Here is a 23,834-nt window from a genome sequence, read left to right as displayed (position 1 = left end):
GTGTCCCCCAGCCCACTTCCTGACTTGCTTATATATGGCAGAGGTCCTATTTCTTCTCTGTACCTGGGGTACATTCAAGGAAATCCTCAAAACCAGATCCAGGGAAACAAGATTTTCAGTTTCAGAGGATGAACCACCACTCCATATCTGAAACAAAACCAAAATACTGAATGTTTTATTTACTTCAGTGAGGGAAAACCATAGTTATTAAGCATCACTTTCTTAATGCAAACTGATGATCGCGTAAAGAATTTGGGGGAAGACGTATTTGGTGTGTTGGTTAAGGAGCAAGAGTGGGTTGATTGTCAGCCATAGAAGCATGTTTTATGGTTGGTTACAGAGATGAGAGCAAGTTAATGCCCACTATAGAAGCAAGTGATTCCACTGCTGAATGACTGACTTTTAAAGCCTGAAGCTGTCACTCATTGGCTGGCTTTCAAAGCCTTGTTCACTGAAGCGAGCTGTCACTCATCCATTAGACAAAGTTTTCTTGTTACCGTGGCTACAGAACTGTTATTCATTAGTTACACATGTTTAAAGCCAGGCCTGGTGGTCGTTACCATGGCTGTAGAACACCTTTTTCTGAGATTATGGGAACAAGAGTCCTATTTCTTTACCTGAGAACGGACTTTTCCCCTCAAAACTGAACCCTGGAAATACTACTCCATCAAGTAGAGAACCCTGTCTTCTAGTCATTGGAGTGTGGCCTTCTCAGATGTTCATTAGAGGAGTAGCTGTATAAAGTGAACACACACAGTGGCAGCCTAATAGTCATATCATTATAAAAATCAAGGGATTGACAGACTAAGTGAATGAGTTAAAGAGATGAAACTCAAGAAAGATTTTCAGAAGTAACACACAGATGTAGGGATGGAAAGGAAACCTCTTAGGAAATCCCTGTGAATGGAGAGGGTGCTGTTAAGGATCCTGAGCTTGCACAGTCTTTTCTGTCTTTGTACCACTCATGAAACATTTACTTCTTTCAGTGTTTTTAATGTGAAGGGGATTCTTGTTAAATATGCCTCAGTTGACCAGTAAGCACCTTAAAGTTAGGAGCTACAACTTCTACATCCTTGAGGTCCCCAGAGAGCCTAGCACGGTGCTTTAAGTGATTAAGGAAATGTTTGCTAATTTACTTTTTAAGATTTATTTATTTTATTTGGGGGGGGCATGGAGAGAGAGAATCTCGAGGAGACTCACTGCTGAGCTCAGAGCCTAAAGCAGGGCTCAGTCTCATGACCCTGAGATCATGACCTGAGCCAAAATCAAGAGTCAGATGCTTACCCAACTGAGCCACCCGGGCACCCTGAAATGTTTGCTAATTTAAATGGACTTTTTTGGTGTCACTTTTGCTTAAAATATTTTGTTATGCAAAACCACATAGGGTGCCTGCATTGCTTAGCTGGTAAAGTGTGCAGCCCTTGATCTTGGGGTCATGAGTTCAAGCCCCACATTGGGGATAGAGTCTACTTAAAATAAAATAACAAAGCCACACAGACTGAACAGGAATTTGCCATCCCTCATCATTAAAGTAGTAAAGTGCTTTCTTAATTATTGTCTTTCATTTTTTAAATTTTTTAGATCCTGAGTTCACTTCAAACTTGGTATTTTTGAAACAACCTTCTTCCTTAGTCAGAGTCATTGGTCAGAGTGTGGTGTTGCCATGTGTTGCTTCGGGACTTCCTACTCCAACCATTAGATGGATGAAAAATGAGGAGGCACTGGACACAGAAAGGTAATGTCTGCCTAAAAGCTTTTTAGCCTTGGCTTGAGACTTGGGCTAATCTAATTGGGGACTACTGATTAATAATGAAAAAAGAAAAGGTTATCTATTTTTATTTAAGCACATTATAATGCTCATTTATCTTTCTTGAAATAGTTTATATGGTATATATGATTAGCATGTTTAAAGAAAAAATTGCTTTCAAAATTTCAAAATAAGGGGTAATTATTCTGTTTGTTCTTTCTAAGCTACAGTATACTTAGCTTAAGGCTTCAAGACCTCCTTCCCTAAATTGTTGGAGGAGTTTCTGGTCCTGACTAGCTTGACTTCTCATTCCTTTTCATGTGCTTTTTTGTTCACAATAGTTTTTTCCTTTATTCTAACAATAAAAGAGAATGTATTCCTCATCCTTCTGTTTTTGCCTTTTAAAATCATACCATCCTTCCTCTTCCACAAAAGCCATTTCTCTTAATGTCAGCCATCCTGTCATCCCTCATTACTTCCATGTGTAATGGATACTTGACATATATAATGGGTGCTTTTCTCTGTTGTATTCTGATAAAAGAACCAAGGTGGTGGTGGTGGTATTTAGGTATATTTTGTTTCCAAAGCAAAGTCATTTTATGTGTTGCAGGATGTTTAGTATCTTCCTTGGCCTTTATCTACTGTATGCTAGTAGCTCTCCCAAGTTGTGACAACTGAAAATATTTCTAGATGTTGACAAATGTCCCCTTGGGGGACAGAATGGTGCCCAGTTGAGGACCATTGTTGCAAAGCAGTGCTGTCCAATAGAAATCTGATTCAGCCATGTATGTAATTTAAAATTTTTGGTAGCTAGATTAAAAAAAACAAAAACCAAGATGTAACCCCCCAGTACTAAATACAATAGTAATAATTTATATGATGCACCAGTTAAAGTGAAAAGTAGTTCTACCAAAACAATAAAGTTGTGGTTAGTGTTGCTTCAGCTTTTACATTTAAATAAAAATTAAATAAAATTCAGAGTTCAGTCTTCAGTCTTTCTACCCACATTTCAATTGTCAGAGATCGTGCTCGCTTCAGCAGCACATATACTCAATTGTCAGAGACCACCCGTGGCTAGTGGCTGTTGATTTGAACTGAGCAGGTCTAAAGATTCCCAACTGAGTAATCCAAAGTAAGCCGACAGTCTTAATTTGTGTACTGAAGTAACCAAGACCTGGGAAAGGGGTAACTCTCTAGTTAGCTTGGTGATCAACCTTCGGTGATAGGTGGGAATGATAGAATGCACTAAGGTGTTCCATTAGCAAAACTGATGGTATCATCTCTAGTATCACCTTTTCTTTCTCAGCACCCACCCAGTCACTAACTGCTTCTGCCTATATTTTACTTTCTTTCTTCCCACTCCTTTCCCCAGGTAAATATTATGCAAAGAATTTATATAAGACTTCTAGGGAATATTTAAAACTTGTGCTAACTGAAACATAGGGAACCTTTTTTTTTTTTTTAAAGATTTTATTTATTTATTTGATAGACAGAGATCACAAGCAGGCAGAGAGAGAGGAGGAAGCAGGCTCCCTGCTGAGCAGAGATCCTGATGGGGCTTGATCCCAGGACCCTGGGATCATGACCTGAGCAGAAGGCAGAGGCTTTAACCACTGAGCCACCCAGGCGCCCCCATAGGGGACCTTTTAAAAGGGGATAAAAATTTGAAGCTCTCTTAGGGTAGAAATTTTTTTTTTTTTTTATTTGACAGACAGAGATCACAAGTAGGCAGAGAGGCAGGCAGAGAGAGGGGGAAACAGGCTCCCTGCTGAGCAGAGAGCCCAATGTGGGGCTCAGTCCCAGGACCCTGGGATCATGACCTGAGATGAAGGCAGAGGCTTAACCCACTGAGCCACCCAGGTGTCCTAGGGTAGAAATTTAAATTGGCTACATGTTAGAACAAAATCTATCAGGAGTAGGGAAGCTGAGGCTCCTGGGTGGCTCAGTCGGTTAAAGGTCCAACCCTTGACTTCTGTTCAGGGCATGATCTCAGGGTGATGAGATCCAGCCCCGCACTGAGCTCCACACCCAGTAGGGAGTCTGTTTGGGATTTTCTCTCTCTCCCTCTCCCCGCCCCACCCTGCCCCTTCCCCTGCTTGTACACACATGTTCTCTCTCTCTCTCAAATAAATACATCTTTAAATTACTTTTTAATTAAATTTTATTTATTTGAGAGAATCCAAGTGGGGAGAGGAGCAGAAGGGGAGGAAGAGGAACAACTAGATGCTGCACTGAGTGCAGATGCTGACATGGGGCTCCATCTCAAGACTCTGAGATCATGACCTGAGCCTAAACCAGGAGTAGGTCACTTAACCACCTGAGCCACCCAGGTGCCCCAGAAATAAATAAATCTTTAAAAAAAAAAAAAAAAGAGTAGGAAAGCTGAAATAGGTTCTTTTTAAAGTTTTTGTATTTTATCATCATAGAAGGAAATTGTGAAGATAAGCAGATCACAGGTGCTGCAGAGGGTAGGGAGCCCTGATTATGGAGAGAAGTGAGAGAGAGAGAGGAATACACAGGAGATCGCACAAGGAAAATTCTGCACTCTGCAGAGGCTGCTTTTCATAGGCAAGTGTGCCTGAGAACCAGAGCAGCAGTACTCTCCCCTAGAACACCAGCATAAAACCCCTGCATGCACCAGGTCTACTGACTATAGAGCTCTGCAAAGCTTTAGCTCTAGTGGAAATAGCATTAGGTATCTCTTAATAAGCAGACAAATCAGAGCACACCTAGTTAAAAACCACCACACTCTGGCCGAGGTCCAAACACTTCCCACTGCAGGCAAGGAGAAATTCTGCAGAGGACTGACCTGAGGGAAAAAGCAGCCAAAACATAGCAGCAGAGTGCATACAGCATAAACCAGAAACACTTCCTGAAACACCAGACCCTAGACAGTATATGACCTCTTCCTCATAAAGCCATTAATCTCAGCAGCAGGAAACAACATTCTGGCTTTCCTAACACACAGAAGACAGACACCTAGACATAATGCCAAGATGGAAGAATTCATGCCAAAAGAAAGAACAAGAAGAGGTCATGGCCAGGGATCTAATCAAAACAGATAGAAATAATATGCCTGATCCAGAATTTAAAGCAACAATCATAAGGCTACTAGTTGGGCTTGAGAAAAGCATAGAAGATACCAGGGAGTCCCTTTCACAGAGATAAAAGACATTAAAACTAGTCAAGCCATAAAAAATGCTATAACCAAGTTGTAAAACCATCTGGATATAATGACCACAAAGATGGAAGAAGCAGAGGAATGAATAAGTGGTACAGAAGATAAAATTATGGAAAATAATGAAGCTTAAAAGAAGAGGGAAAAAAAATGGGATCGCAAATGTAGACTTAGGGGACATGGTGACTCCATAAAGCATAATAAAAAAAAAAGCATAATAACATTTATATTATAGGAGTCTTAGAAGAAGAAGAGGAAAAAAGGCGTGGAGGGTTTATTTGGGGGGAAATTATAGCTGAAAACTTAGCTAACATGGGAAAGAAAACAGACATCCAACTCCAGGAGGCACAGAGACCTCCCATCAAAATCAACAAAAGCAGGCCAACACCCAGATGTATTGTAGTTAAATTTGCAAAATATAGAGATAAAGAAAAAAATCCTAAGAGCAGCAAGACAAGAGACATCCCTAACTTACAGTGGAAGACAAATAAGATTAAGAGCAGATTTCTCCACAGAAACTTAGCAGGCTGGACGAGAGTGGCATATATTCAACGTGCTGAATGGGAAAAATATGCAGATAAGAATACTCTATCCAGCAAAGCTGTCATTGAGAATAGAAGAGATAAAGAGTTTCCCAGACAAAAAAACTAAGGGAATTCATGACCATTAAACCAGCACTGCAAGGAATACTAAAGGGGCCTTTTTGAATGGGAAAGAAGGACCAAAATCTTCAAAGACTAGAAAGAAACAGAAAATTCCCATTTTTAAAGCACTAAATTCCTATCTGTCAATAATCACTCTGAATGGGGGTATGGAGAGGGTGGTTGGATTATGGACATTGGGGAGGGTATGTGACATGGTGAGTGCTGTGAAGTGTGTAAGCCTGATGATTCACAGACCTGTACCCCTGGGGCGAATAACACATTATATGTTAATAAAAATAATTAATAAAAAAATCACTCTGAATATAAATGGACAAAATGCACCAATCAAAAGACATAGGGTGTCAGAAATGGGAAAAATTACTATATGCTGCCTCCAAGAGATTTATTTTAGACCTAAAGACAGGAGCAGATTGAAAGTGAGGGGATGGAGAACTATTTATCGTGCTTAGGGACATCAAAAGAAAGCCAGAGTAGCAATACTTATGTCATACAAACTAGATTTTAAGCTGAAGACTGTAACAGGAGATGAAGAAGGGTACTATACCATAATAAAAAAGCCCTAGTCTTCCAGCAAGAAGACCTAACAATTATAAATATTTATTCTTCCAATTTGGGAGCACCCAAATATGAGTAACAAACATAAAGGAATTCATTGATAATACAATAATAGTAGAGGACTTTAACACCCTACTTACATCACCAGACAGATGATCTAGGCAAAATCAACAAGGAACAGTAGCTTTGAATGACACACTGGACCAGATGGACTTAAAGATATGTTCAGAACATTTCATCCTAAAGCAGCAGAATACACATTCTTATTGAGTGCACAGGGGACATTCTCCAAAACAGATCACATACTGAGTCACAAATCAGACCTCAGCAAGTACAAAATGATTGAGATCATTCATACCATGCATATTTTCTGACCATAATGCTATGGAATTTGAAGTCAACCACAAGAAAATATTTGCAAAGACCGCAAATACATGGAGGTTAAAGAACAAAACAATGAATGGGTCAACCAGGAAATTTAAAAATAAAAAAAAATACATGGAAACAAATAATAATGAAAACGTGATGGTCCAGAACTTTTGGGATACATTAAAAGCTGTCATAAGAGGGAAGTATATAAGAATACAGGCCTATCTCAAGAAGCAAGAAAAATCTCAAATATGCAACTTAACCTCACACCTAAATGATCTAGAGAAAGAACAACACATGAAGCCTAAAGCCTGCAGAAGAAGGGAAATAATAAAGATTAGAGAAAAAATAAATGATACAGAAACATACACATGATAGTAGAACAGATGAATGAACCTAGGAGCTGGTTCTTTGAAAAGAGTAAAAGTGACAGACCCCTAACCAGATTTAACAAAAGAAAAGAGAAAGGACCCAAATATATAAAATCACAAATGAGAGAGGAGAGATCACAATCAACACCACAGAAATACAAACAATTGTAGGAGAATATTATGAAAAATTATATGCCAACAGATTGGGCAATCTGGAAGAAATGGATAAATTCCTACAAACATATAAACTACCAAAACTGAAACAGGAAGACATAGAAAACTTGAGCAGACTGATAAACCAGCAAAGAAATTGAATCAGTAATCAAAAATATCTCAAAAACAAAAGTCCAGGGCCAGATGGCTTCCCAGGGGAATTCTACCAAACATTTAAAGAAGAATTAATACCTATTCTCAAACTGTTCCAAAAATAGAAATGGAAGGAAAACTTCCAAGCTCATTCTACAAGGCCAGCATTACCTTGATCCCAAAACAAGATGAAAATCCCACCAAAAGGGAGAACTACAGGCCCCTATCCCTAATGAACATGGGTGTAAGAAGTCTCAATGAGATTCTAGCAAATCAAATCCAACAGTACATTTAAAGACTCATTCCACGATCAAATGGGATTTACTCCTGGGCTGTGAAGATGGTTCAGTATTTGCAAATCAGTCAGTGTGATACAACACATCAATAAAAGAAGAGGTAAGAACCATATGATGCTCTCAGTAGATGCAGAAAAAGCATTTAATGAAGTACACCATCCATTCTTGATAAAAACTCTCAACAAAGTAGGGATAGAGGGGATGTACCTCAACATCATAAAGACCATGTATGAAAGATGCACAGGTAATATCATTCTCAGTGGGGATACACTGAGGAGCTTTTCCCCTAAGGTCAGGAACATGACAAGGATATCCACTCTCACCATTGTTTTTTAACCTAGTACTGGAAGCCCTAGTCTTCAGCTGTCAGACAACAAAAAGAAATAAAAGGCACCCAAAGTGGCAAGGAAGAAATCAAACTGTCACTATTTGTAGATGACGTGATAATCCATGTAGAAAAATCAGAAGACTCCTAACAAAAAACTGCTAGAACTGATACATGAATTCAGTAAAGTCACAGGATACAAAAATCAGTGTATAGAAATCTGTTGCATTTCTATACACCAATAATGAAGTAGCAGAAATAGCAATCAGAGAATCGGTTGCAATTACAGTTGCACCAAAAACCATAAGATTTCCAGGAATAAACCTAACTAAAGGGGTAAAACATCTATACTCTGAAACTATAGAACGCTTATGGAAGAAATTGAAGAGGACACAAAGAAATGGAAAAAATGCTACGCCCAAATATTGTTAAAATGTTTATACTGCTCAAAGCACTCTACACATTTAATGCAATCCCTATCAAACTGCCCACAGCTAGAACAAACTCTTTCACAAACTTTTTTCATAGAGCCTAAAATTTGTATGGCACCACAAAAGACCCTGAAAAGCCAAAGCAGCCCTGAAAAAGAAAAGCAAAGCTGGAAGCATCATAATTCTGAATTTTAAGCTATATTATAAAGCTATAGTCATCAAGATATTATGGTAGTGACACAAAAACCGACACATAGATCATTTGAACAGAATAAAAAACCGAGAAATGAACCCACAACTGTATGGTCAACTAACCTTCAACAAAGCAGGAAAGAATATCCAATGGAAAAAAGACAGTTTCTTCAACAAATGGTGTTGGAAAAACTGGACAGCAATATTCAAAAGAATGAAACTGGATCACTTTTTTATACCGTACACAAAAATAAATTCAAATGGTTGAAAGACCTAAATGTGAGACGGGAAACCATCAGAATCCTAGAGGAGAACACAAGCAGCAACCTCTTTGACCTCGACTGTAGCAACTTCTTACTAGATATGTCTCTGAAGTTCTTAAAAAACATGTGCTCTCTTTAGCCAGAGGACCCGGAAAGGGAAAGCATCGCAAGACAAGAAGTGTAATACTAAAATCACTCCTATTTTAACCAAACACTACAGAAGAACTGCAGCCCTACCTTCACCTACATGAGCATAAGCCAAGTGGGAAGGCTAACCTTCCACCCTTACCAGCTTGTAATGAAATCCGGCAACCTGTATGGTATTAGAGGCTAAATAAGGAACCCTCTCTTTTGCTGTGTTAGTAGAAACCATATAGGGACCATGGACTTTAATCCCACCTGGAAGTAGAGACATTCCTTCCCTTCCCCCCCAGGGATAGTATTAAAGAGGCTCTGTGGAGAGTCAGAACTTTCATCATCATATAGTATTGAGGGCCCCCCTCCATGGTGTCAGTGGACACCATGTGGGGAATGATAGTGAGGTATTCCTACTGCACCAGTCAGAGGAGAGTATCAGTGAAAGCTCGTGGGGACTCAGAACTCACAACCCTGTTAAGGAATAATGAGAAATCCACACCTCCCCTTGGGTATTAAAATGAAGACTGAATAGGGAACTGGACTTCCACCTCGCTCTGACAGTAATGAGGTGGTTCCTCCCCCTTCCTCTAGAGCAGTATCAGAAGCCACCTAAAATGAAAGATTTGTTAAAAATGCTGTCTTTCCTCCATTGACCTGCTTTCACATTTTTGTCAAAAATTAGGGATTTTTGTCTGGTGAGATCCAGAGTCTCATAATATACCCCAGATATCCATATTTCAATTTAAAATCACTCATCATACCAAGAACAAGGAACATCTCAAATGAGAAAAGACAACAGATGCCAATATTGAAATGGCAGTTTTTAGAATTATCTGATATATTTTAAAGCAGTCACCGTAAAAATGCTTCAACAAACAATTATAAACACACTTGAAACAAATTTAAAAAACAGAATATTTCAGCAAAAACGTCAAAAAGTCTTCTCAAATAAATAGCAGATTTCAAGAACCAAATAGACAATTTTGAACTTAGATAATAAAAAAATAAAGAAATACATCTACTGTATGATCTCACTCATATGTGGAATTTAAAAAACAAATAAGGTTTTTTAAAAAAAAGAAACCAAGAAACACACTCTTAACTATAGATTTTTATTTTTTTTTTTAATTTATTTATTTTTTTTTTTTATTTATTTGACAGAGAGAGATCACAAGTAGATAGAGAGGCAGACAGAGAGAGAGAGAGAGGTAAGCAGGCTCCCTGCTGAGCAGAGAGCCCGATGTGGGACTCGATCCCAGGACCCCGAGATCATGACCTGAGCCGAAGGCAGCGGCTTAACCCACTGAGCCACCCAGGCGCCCCCACTCTTAACTATAGAGAACAAGGTGATGGTTACCACAGGGGACGTGGGTGGGGGAATGGGTGAAACAGGTGATGGGGGTTAAAAAGCACAATTGCCATGATGGAAAAAAAAAAAAAAGAAGAAGAAGAAGAATCTAGGTTATAAAGCAGAAATTAGGCACCAGGAAACAAGATTGGGTTAATTCAGACCAAGGCAGCAGAGGACAAAGCCAAGCCAGCATAAGCCAAGTGTGTTTTGAGAAGGGCAATTCATAGTCATTGAAGAAAAGACATAACCTGTTACTGCTCTTATTTTCTCTTCCCGAAGGCTGCTCTAACCTCAAGTCTCATTGAAGAAGAATTAAAACAGCTTTAATCCTTGAGAATAAGGAGGAGGAATGGAGAACATTCCTGGCCACTGGGAACAAACTGGATGGCCATCCTTCAGAAATGGAGGAAAACTGCCCAAGATGATCTTGGCTGTTTATAATGAACAAATGCTCAGAAATAACTTTATGCAAAGGACTTTGCATTTTTGGAATTCTTGTTTATGAAGCAATTCTAAGCATATAAGTGTGTATCTTCCCATTTAAATTTTGGAGAAAAAAATACAGATGAATGGACCATAAAGAGAAAATAATTTGTATTTCTGTATACTAGCAATGAACCTGTGAACACTGAAGTTACAGATACAATAGTATTTACTGTCACTCACAAAAAATTGAAATGCTTAAGTTAAAAATCTAACAGAACTTGTTAGATTTGTATACTAAAAGGGATAAAATGCTAATGAAAGACATCAAGATGATCTAAATGAATAATAGACCTTCTGTGTTTTTGGATTAGAAGACTCAGTAGTAAAGATACCAGTTCTTCAAATTGATACACAGGTTAACTCAATTCCTGTCAATATCCCAGCAGGATCTTCTGTAGATATTGACAGGTTATTATAAAATTGAGATGGAAAAGCACAAAGGAACTGGAATAGTTAACAGTTTTTTTAAAAAGTGAGAAGAATCAATCAACCTGATACCAGGACTTCATATCTAGCTACAGTGATCAAGACTGTATGGCTTTGATGGGGGGATAGTCACATATATATCATTGGGGCAGAATAGAGAATTCAGATTTAGACCAAACAAAAATCCCTAACTAATTTTTGACAAAGATGTGAAAGCAGGTCGATGGAGGAAAGAGAGCATTTTAAACAAACGCTACCCGTCTCAACCTGTGTCTCACACCTCATATAAAAAATTAACTCATGGACCTAAATGTAAAACACAAAATGAAATTTGGGAGAAGAAATACAGGAGAATAATAGGATCTAGGGTTGTGCAAAGAGTTACTAGATTTGACACTGGAAACACAATTTATAAGAGGAAAAGTTGAAAATTGGATTTCATCAAAATTAAAAACTTTCACTCTATGAAAGACCCCATTAAGAGGATGAAAAGATAACTACAGAGTGGAAGAATATATTTGCAAACCACATCTTCAACAAAGAAGTAGTATCTAAAATGTATAATAATCTTTCAAAACTCAACAGTACAAAAGCACATAATCTAATTAGAAACAGGCAAAAGACATGAATAAATGTTTTACTGGGAAATAGGTGGAGATGGCAAAGAAGCGCAAGAAAAGTTGTTTAACTTCATTAGCCATGAGGGAAACGCAAATTAAAATCACAGTAAGATATTGCTATGCGCACCTATTAGAATAGCCACACTTTGTAAAAATTGACAGCATCAAACACTGTTAAATGGGATCAGTCTGACATTGCTGGCTGGAATGTGGAAATGGTACAGCCACTCTATGACACTGGCCTTTTCTTTAAAAGCCTACCATGTTGGAACTACCATATGACCCAACATTAACACTTTGGGGCATTTATCCTGTAGAAATGAACTTCATGTTCCACACAGGTCTGCCTGTCTGTATTCACAGCAGCTTCATTTGTAATAGCCCCAAACTAGAAACAGCCCATATGTCACTGATTGAGCAAATGGTTAAACAAACTAAGGTATAGCCACACTGTGGAATTCCTGCCAAGCAATAAAAGGAAGGAACCATTGTTATGTGCAACAACCTGGATGGATCTTTGGAGAATTATATGCTGAGTGAAAAAAGCCAATCCCCAAAGGCTATATACTGTATGATTTTATTTATATAATATTCTCCTTGAAATGACAAAATTACTGAAATGGAGAACAGATTAGTGGTTGCCAGGGATTAGTGAGGAGGTGGGAAGAAAAGGAAAAGGGGTGTGGCTATAAAAGGGCCACAGGAGGGATCCTCGTGGTGATGGAAATGTGAGTGTTCTGGTTCTGATGTTGTACTCTACAAGGTTACCATTGGGAGAAACTGGGTAAAGACAACGTACAGTAGGTCCCTGTATTAGCTTTTTTTTTTTTTTTTTTAAGATTTTTATTTGTCAGAGAGCACACATGGAGGGTGAGCACAGTAGGCAGTGGGAGAAGCAGACCCCCCAGCTGAGTAGGGAGCCGATGTGGGACTCAGTCCCAGGACCCTGGGATCATGACCTGAGCCCAAGACAGATGCTTAACTGACTGATCCACACAGATATCCCCCCTCTGTATTGTTTTAAAAGAAGAGATGGCCTTTTGTGCTCTGGATCTTACTACTTTCCATTTTCTCCAGCACTTTTATGAATCTTCTTTTCAAATTTTTCTCTCTCCATTGGCTCCTTCTCTTTTTCCTATAAAAAGGCTTACCTTTCTCTCACTCAAATAACAACACACAAGAAACTAAATTAAGCAAATATCCTTTTGTTTTCCCTTTCACACATACTACTCTAACCTTAAGAATCTTCCTGGACAGGGGTGGCTTAGTGGGTTAAAGTCTCTGCCTTCAACTCGGGTCATGATCCCGGGGTCCTGGGATCGAGTCCCACATCCAGCTCTCTGCTCAGCTGGGAGCCTGCTTCCCCTTCTCTCTCTGCCTGCCTCTGCCTACTTGTGATCTCTGTCTGTCAAATAAATAAAATCTTTAAAAAAAAAAAATCTTCCTGGACATGAATTTCTTCCTCAGCTTCTCTATCTAATCCATGTATAAGATCTGTCATGGAACCTCCTAACCATCTCTGAAAACCACCAGTTACCACAGAACTCTCCCGTTCTTCGCATACTTACTCTGGCTTCATTCCAGATACATCTTCACATTCCTGCCAGAGTGATCTTTTCAAAGCTCAGATCTCATGACATCGTTGTCAACCCCCTCCCCACTTTTAAAAATATTTAATGGATTTTCATTGTTTTTAGGTTAAGGACTCAGATTTTTAAAATGACTTTCAAAATCTTGTATGGTCTGGCTCCATCCTCATCTTTCTCTTTCTTTTTTCTCTCTTAAACTTGGCCACACTGGTTATTTTCAGATCCTGAAACACTGGTACTTTCTGCCACCATTCTCTTGAATATGCTACTCTTTCTTTCTGAAATCTTTTTCTCCTTCTCATTCTTCAGATCTCAGTCCAAGGGTTATTTTGGTCAGAAAAATTTCATCCCTAATTTCCTGGTAGGTTCTTCTGGTATAGTATTTTTGTGAAATTATCATCTTTCATGTGTATCTTTCCCCCTGAGTTGCACAGAAGCACTGGTTGTATTTTTGCTCACTGTTGCATCCCCAGCTGCTGTCTGACACAGAGAGGCACAGCAGTAAATATTTGCTGAGTGGATGAATCCCTCTCCTTACCTTCATCATCCATTGTTTTTAAGAGTTGTCAATACTTTTTGCCATCTTTTTACCTCTGTTGTAACTGTCAGAGTTCATCTTTTTCTTTTTAATTCTGGACCATTAGTATAATTTCACAATCAAAGTTTCTGCTTCTAGTCTTTTTCCCATTCCTCTTGTCCTTCCCTAAATTGTGTGATTTATCTCCTTCAAGGCCGTTCCTTTGGCAAAACAAGCAAACATAAAGTCTCCTTAGCACACCAAGGTCTCCTAGACTGACCCCTGACTGCCCAGGAACAAACATACTTCCTTTGTCCAGCAGCACTCAACCTAACTTGGGTCCAGTGACCATGCTTCCTTTTCACATACTGTTCCTTTTGCTATATCTTTGAATTTTGGAGTTCTAAAGACTTGATTGCCATCTTATGGAAGCTATCACATCATCATGTGAACAGGTTTAATGAGTTCTGTCAAACTAACAGCCATTCCTCCTCCCAGGCCTCTTTCAAGGGAGTAAAATCAATTCAATTAAGAAAGATTGACTTATGTACTGGCACTCAGTTATGGCAAATTTGAAACAAAGCAAGTATCAGGAGTATTTTTTAGTATAATTATTAAATAGAAATTACTATATCTCAGTTCAAAAGTACCATACCAAATAATATTTCAAATTATGTTCCCCTCAGCTGGGTATCACTCGTGGGCATTGTTTTCCATTTCTGAAGACTAGTACTAATTTTTTCTCATGAAATAGAGGATTTTAAATTTTGTAAATTTCTCGTTTTGTGAGGCATGGAAACCATGTCTTCTCTCTCCATTTTATCCTAGTAGTTCTTGCTCTGTTCCATGATATGTTCATTTCTTCTCTATCTCATCACGTTCAGTTGGGATTTGAGGTCTAATAGAAGGCCACTTGATAAAGTTGAGTCAGGATCTCTTGCAGGGTATTTCATAGAGAAGCCACCAAACCTGATTCTGGTTTTCCTCTTTCATTGTCCAGAAACTTAATCTTGTTTATCAGTTTTGGGAAGCTCAATTACTCAGGTTCAGAGTATACTGAAATTTAAGCCAGAATAGCTCTTTACTTAGGATGAGAATTATAAGTGTGGCACAGACCAAATAGTCATTTCCTCTCTTTTTTCCCCATCAGGAATTCTATATGAAAAGCCATATTTTTTGTTAAGTTTAGATACAGATACGAAATATGACAATATTAAGATTTGAGAGAAATATCTGCCTATCAAAGCTAGTTTAGACATAGAACCTCCAAATAAAAATAAAATTATAACTCCACAAACTTGGATCCAAATCAACTAAACTTGTTTACTTTATAAAAACTTGATGAGAATATTGATTTCTGATTTTTTTTCCCTTATGTTATAGGATCACTTTTTTTCTTTAAATAGTCTTTTTAAAAGATTTAAATCACTATACAGATTTAGGTTATCATGGTCGGTGTCCTTGTTGATAATGGCATGGTAGCATGTTCTTACCTGGTAACCACACCCAGGTTGCTGCTCTCTGCCAACTCTGTTCTCTCCCTTCCCTGTCCCCTTTCCTCCCTTTCCTAGCCTAGCCACCATAGGAAACTTTCAGTAGGCATGGTGGCCTCACGACTTTGTGTTTCTGATCTGACATTTCACCTTCTCCAGTAGTCCTCTCAGTGTGGCATAGCTGTAGTGGAGTGACAGATTGATTCCAGACTTCAAAATTAAATCATTTGCAGGAAAAAAATGGGGAGATCTGGGAGGCAGGGATGGATTGTGGGGAGTGGAATTGGCTACAAAACTTGTATACCTTTGAGAATAATTAGATGTGTTTAGAGATAGGGGTGCCTAGGTGGCTCAGTCGGTTAAGCATCTGACTTTTGATTATGGCTCAGGTCACGATCTCAGAGATGTGAGATCCAGGCCCACTTTGGGCTCCACACTGGGTGTGGAACCTGCTTAAGATTCTCTCTCTCCCTCTCCCCTACCCCTCTCCACCCCAAGCTTGCATGCTCTTCCTCTCTCAAAAAAAGTAAATGTTAGAGATAATTCATTGTAACATTTTGATTTGTATTTGTGATTATTTATGCATGTTAAATACGAGCAGAGTAAATTGGACTAAATTTTGTTAGTCTCTCTGTAGCCATGTAAATAATAATGCATTTTAAGTGTTTTTTCTGTTTTATGTGACGAGTTTCTCAGTTATTGTTTTCCTAGTTCTGAAATGTGCCAATATTTTTTTATGCAGCTCTGAAAAACTGGTGCTGCTGGCAGGTGGTAGTCTGGAGATCAGTGATGTTACTGAGGATGATGCAGGGACTTACTTTTGTATTGCTGATAATGGAAATGAAACAATTGAAGCTCAAGCAGAGCTTACAGTACAAGGTATGTCATTATTTCCTGTATAAATAAATTCTGTGTACTTTATGGGTTTGCTAATTGTTTAACATTAAAGTAGAAGAGACAATACAGTATAATAGTTAAAACCCTGAGCTTTACATCAGATTGCTTAGGTTCAATTCTTGGTCTTATATTTCCTAGCTATATAACTATAGGAAATTTACTTAACCTCTCTGATGCTCATTTACCTATCTGTAAAATGGAGATAATAAGAGTACTTACCTCATTGGGGTTGTTTAAGGATTAAAAGAATTAATACTTGTAAACTCCTAGAATATGTGTCTAGAATATGGTAAGAGCCCAGTTAATTATTGCTATTATCTGTAGTGGTAGTATGGGGAAGGCTGTGTTCTGGGGCATCTGGAAGGTTCAGTTCACCTTTCTTCTCTCAGAGAGACTTCTTACACTCTGACCTAGAACCATTTATCTCCTAAGCATTGGTGTTCCTTCCTTTCAGGAGAATAGATCACCCAGGATGGAATGCACTATGTCTCTCAATGTAACATGGTCATCTCTTTGATGACTTGATGATTTATCTCTTCCTGTTCAACTAATATTGGTCCTCACAGCATCTTCCCTTACAGGTTCTCTGATTTAGAAGTCAGAGAAAATGAACATGGCATTATCTCTCCTTTATCTCCATGTCCCTTGCCCTTCCTCCATATTGAAATGTACCGTGAGAAGAATATTTGTTATCTCTCCTATAATTTATCTACACCCTCATTTTACCTTTGTTTCAACTAAAAAGTTTTAAGACCTCTCCTATTACTTTCAGGAAATCCAACTTTGCTTGGATATGTAGAGGTGTATTTTGGCTCATGATATTCATTATTACCTTGTCTCAGATTGTATTATATTTGATAGAATACTTCCTAATCTGTGGTTTAGGGTTATTCCATATTTTTATGAAAGTTTGTTTCTCTTGGCTCACTGGTGGGTTTCAGAGTAGGAAGTGTGATAGCCACACTTATACTTCCAGTAGTCACCAGATGACTCAAATGTTTTGTTTTATATATAACATATATATTTGTTTATTTTTGCTAATAAACATGCAGCTTGAACTTATGACCCTGAGATCAAGAATTGCATGCTCCACTGACTGAGCCAGTCAGGCACCCTTCAAATTTGTTTCTGATAGGAATTGGGGAATAGACTGCTTGGGGTTCTCCTATGCTGGCAAAAGCACAGAATGTTTATGTTCTCTGTTGCTATTTGTGGATGGATTCATCATCTCTGAAAATCAAAAGAGCAAGCCTTAGACTATAATTATTACAGTTAATTACATAACTATTGCCTCATCTGAGCTCAACCATCATTCTTGGCTAGGTGGAATGTTGGCTATGACCAATTGTAGAATGACCAATTTCTATTTCTATTTTATTTATCTGTTTATCCATTTTATTTCTTTACCTCTGTGTGTGGGTGGGATTATACAAGTAAAATACTAGTGAACTCCATCTTATTTGGTCCCTGTGCCTCCCTTACTAGATGTTTTCTCTTGTTTTTACCATTAGTCAGATTCTTGGCCTAACACTCTCTTCCATTTCTTACCTGTGCCTCAGATTCCTCCACTGTAAAATACCTTGTTAATTAACCTCAGATGTGAGGCATAGTGTCTGTCGTATATGTTGGTTGCATTTGTCCATCTGGTGGTTTTCTGCTTTTTAACTTTCATTTATTGTATGGAATTGAATTAAGACTCTTCTAGTAACTTACTATGTTTTTTTTTAGTTGTAAGATAATACATAGATATTTATAGTTTGTACCTAGTTCCATCTTAATCTGTGCCTCTAATTTTCAAGAAAGTGCCCTTTAAATGAGTATAGTCTAGAAAACTGAGGAAAGAATAAGAGTAAAGAAACCTACATATTAAAAATTATCATGACCTTCTCTAATTAAACAGCATGGTATTGGCCCAAGAGTAGGCAACCAAAAGGAGTAAAATCCAACTGTTATAAGTAATTCTAGAACTTAAAACTATTATCAATGTAGCAATTCAGTTCGGAGGGGAAAAAACTTTTATTTACTAAAGGGTATTGGTAGAATAGATTTTCAAGCAGGAGAAAATAAAGTTGGTCAAAATATAAAAAATGAAGAACATATGGGTTTAGTGTTTGTATTATCTATACTGGAAAAGATAGTCTGAGAACAGGAAAGAACATGTCAAGCAAAAACCAACAAATGTTGACAACATACAATTTTTTTTTAAAGTTATATAGAGTAGAAGAACACCTGTAAATGCTAAATGCAAATGATAGACTAGGAATAGTTGTAACACATAACTGAGAAAGGGTGAGAATCCTCAAAATAGAGTTTCTAGAAACTGATTATAAAAAAAAAATCTGAGGAAAATTGATAAAGAATATGAACAGTAAGTTCACAAACAAAGGTTTATTAACTGTTTGCATTTCTTTATTGGCAGATATTCAGCCATACTACTAGTGAGAAAAATACAAATTTAAAAGGTATCATGCTTCTCAACCATTATATTAGCAAAAATTGAAAAGATTTTGACCTCCAGAGCATGTGGCAGGGTGTTGAGAACTGAGAATTATTGTTGATAACATATCGCCAGTCAAAAACATTGCCCCGTTGGTACTAGATATTGTAATCCTCAATGAAATTTAGTTTTTAGTTGAATTAGCTTTTTTGACCCTTATTATAGGAACAACCAAATTCATTTCTTAACCAAGTCTGACCAGCTGTCCACTGATTCTTTCTCTTCCTCCCCAACCTCACTTGCTAGGTCCTTTCATTTCTTGCCTCCTGGTGAAAACACATCCTATCTGCTAACTTCTCTATTTCTGACATAGTTTCAGGTCGGCTTGAGGCTAATAGTTGTACATGTGTGTTTGAGGGTGCCTGCCATGGTCTTTGATCTGCAGTAGAAGACTGGGGAGTTGTGGTGCTTGAAGATACTTAGAGGTCAAAAATGTTGGTGAGCAGAAGAGCTATAGAGGTTTTGTTGTTGTTGTTTTTTAATTTACTCGAAAGTTTACACAGTGCTTTATAAATCTATGGTTAATAAAAAGTTAGAAAAATAAAATGTGTTTTCAGAGGTATGAAGGTAGGGTTGTTATGCATGTCCATGAAAGAATTAGGAAGCACTTATCATTACTGTCTAAACTAGATGCCCCAGGGTAAATTTTATGGTTATACAATATTGTACTAACAAATTTTAATTTTTCATTTTGCATCACATTTTTTTAAAGATTTTATTTATTAATTTGAGAGAGAGAGAGAGAGAGAGGGCGAGCACAAGACAGGGGAGGGTCAAAGGGAGAAGCAGACTCCCTATTGAGCAGGGAGCCTGTTGCGGGACTCAATCCTGGACTCCAGGATCATGACCTGAGCTGAAGGCAGACACGCAACCCTCTGAACCACACAGGTGCTCCCTGCATCACATTTCTGAACTGGATTATGGTGGTTGAAATTGAACAGAAGTTCTGCACCGTTGATAAAGAAAAGAGTTTCTAGGCCGGTTTGCATTTCCTATCAAACTAGTCCCAGCTCTTGACTCCTTCACCCAAGATCAGCTCTGAAGAAACTAGAGGAATAAGAAGGAAGTGTGGGGAGAATAAGGCTCTCATGAATCTGTATGTATCTTGGTGGCATATGTGTGGAGGTGGTGGCTGTAGCCTGGGACTGAGGACTGCTTGAGGAAGCAGTGAGAAAATAGATTGCTATTAAGTTCTACTGTTACTCCTCTCTGGTGTTGCCTGAAACTGTCTTTCCCTGTTCTTTCCCCACAGAAGTGAGCAGCAGTGGCTCAGGCCTCCATGATTATTCAAAAGATTTGCTAAGGCTCTGATGCCATTAATATAAATGGGGATGGCCTGACTAATTGCCCGCTAGGGATAACTACCTTTTTTCTCCCCTCCCAAATTCCCATTGGTGTGTTTCAGCCTAGGAAGACTCTGTGCCCAGTGTTGTTTCCCCGAGTTTAAATGAGAGGAAACGTATGTGGAATGCCCAGCAAACTGGAGTAAACAGCAGTAGTTCTAAGGTCCCTGGGGCTCTTTGCTCTGGGGATCACTCTCCTCTCTTGTTAATTTCACCAGGTGGGATACAGTAAGGTCCAGTAACCATATGTTACTAGACAGAGTGACTGGTTCCCCAGGAAAACATTAGTTTATAGCCAGACTAGTCACCTGGATAGAACAGTTACTCTCAAAGACAACTAAGTGAATAACATACCATCTGATGGAGAATTTTTGAAAAAGATTGATCAAGAATTAAAAATAAACTTAAAGGTATTTCAGGAGATTAGAAAAATATAGCAGTACTGTGCAAAAACAAGAAAACATAACAAAGTAGAACAAAGTAGAAATATTAGTTATGAAAAATGTAAAAGTAAAGAATAGAGTAGACTGGATGGTGGTCGAAGGTGTACAGTTGATAAACTCATGAGTTGGAAGATGATGCTTTTGAAAAACTCTGAGAATACAATATTAAATGACAAAGAGAACACATAGAATAAAAGTCAAGAGGCATGAAAGTTAGATGTAGAAGAGTTTCTTTCCTGGTAAATAGGAATCCTAAAAGAGAGAACAGAAAGGGAGGAGAAAATATTTGAAGAGATGATTAAGATCAGTTTCTCAGAATTAAAGAATAACGGAAGACCTTAGTCTAAAAGGGCTTAAAGACTTCTGTGTGTAAGTGGGAAGGAAAACCCAGCCTTGGACCCATGTAGTTACAGATAATATCAAAGACAAAGATAGAATTCTTTTTTTTTTTTTTTAAGATTTTATTTATTTGACAGAAATCACAAGAGAGGCAGGCAGAGAGAGAGGAAGGGAAGTAGGCTCTCCACTGAGCAGAGAGCCTGATGCGGGACTCGATCCCAGGACCCTGAGATCATGACCTGATCTCAGGTTAAGTATCTTAAGTATAAGCCGAAGGCAGCGGCTTAACCCACTGAGCCACCCAGGTGCCCCAAAGATAGAATTCTTAAAGCTTCCAGTGATAAAGAGCAGATCACCTATAAAGGAACAAGAATGATATTGCACCTAATAACAATTTTGAGAAATCTGATTTTAAGAGGAAAATGGAGTAATGTTTCTTAAAGTGTTAAAAGAACATTGAATCCACATGGAATTTATATCCATTCAAAATGTGAGTTATAATAAAAATCCTCATCACGTAAGACCTCAGATGGTTTGCTGTACAAAGATACACACTGAAAACATTTTGGGAATACATACTTAAATTAGAGAAAATGCTGCTGGAGATACAGGAGTTTTAAGATGTAGCCCTCAAATTCTTTGGCAGTCCTCCTAATGAGTATTGGGCTTTATATCCCTTGCCCTTGAATCTGAGTGGACTTGGAACTATTTACATAAACAGAGTATGGCAGAAGTGGTGTCATATGACTTCTGAGGCTTATAAAAGGCCATGGAGATTCCTCCTGGTTCTTTTGGAATTACCACTCGCCAGTCACTTCTTGGGATCTCCTTCTCAGAACCCAGCTGCCATGCTGTGCAAAGCCCAAGCCACAAAGAAAGACTGCATTGTAGACACTCTGGTAGACAGCTCCACTAAGCCCAGTTTGTTGGTCATCAAATCAAGGGGCCAGATATGTGAATGAAGAAGTCTCCAGATGATTTAGAGTCCCCAGCTTTCTAAGTCAACCTACACATTCAAGTTTTTATAGACATTGGGGAGCAGAGATAAGCCATTCCTGCTGGGCTGTCTTAATTCCTCATCCAAGGATCTATGAGCATAAGAAAATGGTGGTGGTTTTATGCCACTAAGTTTTGAGCTGGTTTGCTGTGCAGCAGTAGTAACTTGGGAAAGTGCAAAACGTTTTTTTAAAAAGGCTAGAATCAAAGTAAAAATATATCAGTGATAACCTAGAACTAAAAACTTTGACCATAACAAGTGTGGGGATAGAATAATATATTCCATTTGATGGAGAATTAGTGGAAAAAATAACCAAGAATTAAAAATAAGTATGATAAATATATTTCGAGAGATTAGTAAGATATAAGCAATATAATTGATACTTATAGGATTTTACTGCACCAAACAAATGAATAAACTGTTTTTTTTTAAAAATAGGGCCTGTGAAACACTTACTAAAATATGCCACATATAATGACCACAGAACAATTCGTAGCAGATTTTAGAGAATTGAAATTCTACAGATTTGACTACTGAGAAATTAAGTTTGGAACTAATTACGAAAAAGTAACTTTAAAAACTGGTAATTTGAAGATCTGGTGTTTGGGCATTAAGTGAATGACTTTGAAATAATCCATGAATCAGAAAAGAAATAATGATGAAAGTTAGGAAATAGTTTGAACTAATAGAGATATGACCTATCAAAACTTATGGGATACTTAGGAAAAATTTATAGTCTTAAGTACAGGTATTAGTAGAGAAGAAAGACTGAAAAAAATCAGTGACTTAAAACACCTATCTCAAAAAGTTAAAAAAAAAATAATAAGAAAAAGAATAGCGAACTTACCCCAAAGGAAATAGAAGAAAGGAAGTAAAGACAAGAGCAAAATTAATAAAATAGGGAAAACGATTCAAAGTAGAGAGTCTCAGCAAAGCTAAGGGTTGGGTGTCCTTGTAAAGCACAACAGCATTGTTAAACACCTGACAAGACTTAAATGCAAGTCTTGATGAAGGTCCTTTTTTAGATGAAGAGTGCAAACTACAGCTCATAGACCAGATCTGCCTGACCGCTTGTATTTATATAGCCTGTGAGCTAAAAATAGCTTATATGGTTTTAAATGGTTGAAACAGGAGAATAATATTTAGTGATATATGAAAATTTAATGAAATTCAGTTTTATTGTCCATAAATGAAGTTTTATTGGCACATAGTCATATTCATTTATATATTGACTGCTTCATTTATATATTGGCTGCTTCTATGGAGTTAAGTAGTTGTGAGAGGCCTCATAACCCACAAATTCTAAAATATTTACTCTCTTTGGGTACCTGGGTGGCTCAGATAAGGTTAAGCGTCTGTCTTCAGCTCAGGTCATGATCTCTAGGTCCTGGGATCAAGCCCCATGTTGGGCTCCCAGCTCAGTTGGGAGTCTGCTTCTACCTCTCCCACTGCCTCTGCCTCTCCCCCTGCTTGTGTTCTGTCTCTATCTCTCTCTCAAATGAATTAAAAAAAAAATCTTTAAAATACTTACTCTCTGGTCCTTTTCAGAAAAAGTTTCGACTCTTGATGTATACCCTATAAAGAACTCTTACAGATCAACAAGGTAAACAAAGACAGATAAACCAGTAAAATATCATCAAAAGACATGAGCTTCTACCTCACAGATCTCCAGGTAGCTATTGAATAAGTGGTTATCATCATTAGTTCTCTGAGATATGCAAATAAAAGCCACTCTACCAGAGTGGCTAAAATTAAAGAGGCTAATCACAGATGTTGGTTAGGAACACAGTGAGGTACTACTGTTAGGACTATACATTGATAAAATCACTTCAGAATAGTGTTGGGCAGAACCTACTGAAACTACATACAAACATATATTATGATATAATGGTTGTATTTGTAGGAGTATGTGCACCAGAAGTGTATAAATATATGCATCAAAAATCACACAGTAATGTTCTCACCAGCTTTATTCACAGTAAATCAAAACTGGAAACAGT

The 23,834-nt window shown here is 37.9% G+C and overlaps 1 protein-coding gene across 9 annotated transcripts in view; it reads left to right on the top strand.

Annotated features, from left to right (window-relative positions):
- Positions 1-23,834, top strand: part of NEO1 (neogenin 1) — a 237,244-nt gene that overhangs the window by 72,651 nt on the left and 140,759 nt on the right. For all 9 annotated transcript variants that reach the window (XM_046008203.1, XM_046008199.1, XM_046008201.1 and 6 more), the window contains exons 4-5: positions 1,582-1,735; positions 16,061-16,197. In XM_046008203.1, the coding sequence (XP_045864159.1) occupies positions 1,582-1,735; positions 16,061-16,197 (291 nt within the window). The remainder of the gene's footprint in view (positions 1-1,581; positions 1,736-16,060; positions 16,198-23,834) is intronic.

This window comes from Meles meles, chromosome 6, assembly GCF_922984935.1.
Source record: "Meles meles chromosome 6, mMelMel3.1 paternal haplotype, whole genome shotgun sequence".
NCBI classification, from domain to species: Eukaryota; Metazoa; Chordata; class Mammalia; order Carnivora; family Mustelidae; genus Meles; species Meles meles.
The sequence above is the reverse complement of the archived record's forward strand: the minus strand, read 5'-3'. Positions and strand labels throughout refer to the sequence as shown.